A 2,049-nucleotide genomic window follows, 5' to 3' on the forward strand; every position below is an offset into this window, starting at 1 on the left:
CTAAACTCTAGGTCACGAATTGGAGCACAATGTCAACTTTATCAGAACAAAAAGAGATTGAAGAAAGAATATGAACAGAAGAAGACTTGAAGTGAAAACTAACTGATTCTCATTTCTTTTGCAAACATTAGTACTGTACAGAGTGAAGTATATATACAGTATCTTTAACTAACACCTCTAACTAACTTGCTTTACATAAATAGTCATAGCCACTTCATTAACTAACTAGCCAGATGTCACATATACAAATACAACCAGCTTACACTTCCAATACTCTCCCTTAAACTGATGTTATGAATATATTCTTGACTCCAAGTTGATTCAACAGAACTTCATGTTGTGCTTTTCCAAGGCTTTTAGTCAGTTGGTCTGCCAGTTGATCCTTTGTTAAGAGATGATGAGTTTTGATTACTCCTTGACTTAGTTTTTCCCTTATAAAATGATAGTCAATGTCTATATGTTTGGTCCTTTCATGGAATATTGGATTTGCTGCTATTTGAATGGCAGCTTTGCTGTCACAGAATAGATCAACATGTTGTTGCACTTAAATTCCTAGTTCCTTGAACAGCCCTGTTAACCAAGTAACTTCAGCTACACATGATACCATACTTCTAAATTCAGCTTCAGCTGAACTTCTAGCTACAGTTTCCTGCTTCTTGAATTTCCAAGACACCAAAGCCTCTCCAAACTTCACTAGGCAGCCAGTGACAGATCTTCTGGTCTGTAGACATGAACCCCAATCAGAGTTACAGAAGGCTTGTAGCTGTCTAGTTTCAGTTGATGGCATTAAAAGTTCCAGGCCTGGTGATGCTTCCAGATATCTAACAATCCTTAGAGCAGCCTCCATGTGGGATTGTTTTGGAGCATGCATATACTGACTTAGCACATGTACTCCAAATGAGATATCTGGCCTAATCATGGTCAGATATAGAAGTCTCCCTACCAGTCTTTGATACTCTCTAGCATCTTCTAGTATTGGATCTTCATGAGCTGCATCTTTGTGGAATGCTCTATCAAACTCTATTGAAGTAAGTTTCTGATTACATTCAAGTGGAGTTCTAGCTGTTTTAGCTCCTCCTAGGACAAGCTCAGAAATTAGCTCCAAGGAATACTTTCTTTGACACATATGTATACCCTTGCTTGATTTGAAAAATCCAATGCCTAAGAAGAACTTCAATTCACCCACGTCTTTCATTATAAACCTTTTTTGAAGATACATATCATTTTAATTTCCTGCGATGATCAGATCATCTACATATATAAGAATTACAACTATGTCACTTCCTTGATACTGTGTGAAGAGTGAGTAGTCAAAATGACTCTGGACAAAGACAAGTTGCTACAAAGCTTTAGTAAGCTTGAGATTCTACTGTCTTGGTGCTTGTTTCAGGCCATACAGTGATTTCTAGAGTTTGCAGACTTGATTAGTCTCCCACTATCTAGCAAACTCTTCTGGAATAGTCATATAAACCTCCGCTAAAAGATCTCCTTGAAAGAAGGCATTGTGAACATCAATTTGATATATGAACCAATGCCTTAAGGCTGCCACAACTATCACTGGTCTAACAGTAACCATTTTGGCAACTTATGAAAAAGTTTCTTTGTAGTCCAAACCAGCTTGTTGACTGTAACCCTTGGCTACTAGTCGTGCCTTGTACCTTTCCACTTCTCCTGATGACTTATACTTGACTTTGAACACCCATTTGCGCCCAATAGCTGCTTTACCTTTAAGGAGATCAACAACTGTCCAAGTGTTGTTGTCTTCTAGTTCTGCAATCTCTAGTTTCATGGCTTCAATCCACTTTGGATTTGTGGCTGATTCCCTATAACTAGTAGGCTCTACAATAGATGAGTAGGAGTTTAAGGCAGTCTTATATGGTGAGGCTAGATGATCATAGTAGATGTAAGAAGAGAGATGATAGGCATAGTTGAATATTTTTGTGGTGATAAAGTCTTGCATCCACAGAGGTTGCTTGACAGTTCTAGTAGATTTTCTGAGTGGTTCAGACTGAGAAAAAGGTTCAGTAGAAGGAGGTAAACTGGTGGTAG

The 2,049-nt window shown here is 38.2% G+C and overlaps 1 protein-coding gene across 1 annotated transcript; it reads right to left on the minus strand.

Annotated features, from left to right (window-relative positions):
* Nucleotides 1–544: 544 nt before the first annotated feature.
* LOC138874975 (secreted RxLR effector protein 161-like) lies at nucleotides 545–1,195 on the minus strand. The gene has a single exon (XM_070153777.1). The coding sequence runs from the start codon at nucleotides 1,193–1,195 to the stop codon at nucleotides 545–547; it is 651 nt and encodes a 216-aa protein (XP_070009878.1).
* Nucleotides 1,196–2,049: the final 854 nt, after the last annotated feature.

This window comes from Nicotiana sylvestris, chromosome 8, assembly GCF_000393655.2.
Source record: "Nicotiana sylvestris chromosome 8, ASM39365v2, whole genome shotgun sequence".
Lineage (NCBI taxonomy): Eukaryota > Viridiplantae > Streptophyta > Magnoliopsida > Solanales > Solanaceae > Nicotiana > Nicotiana sylvestris.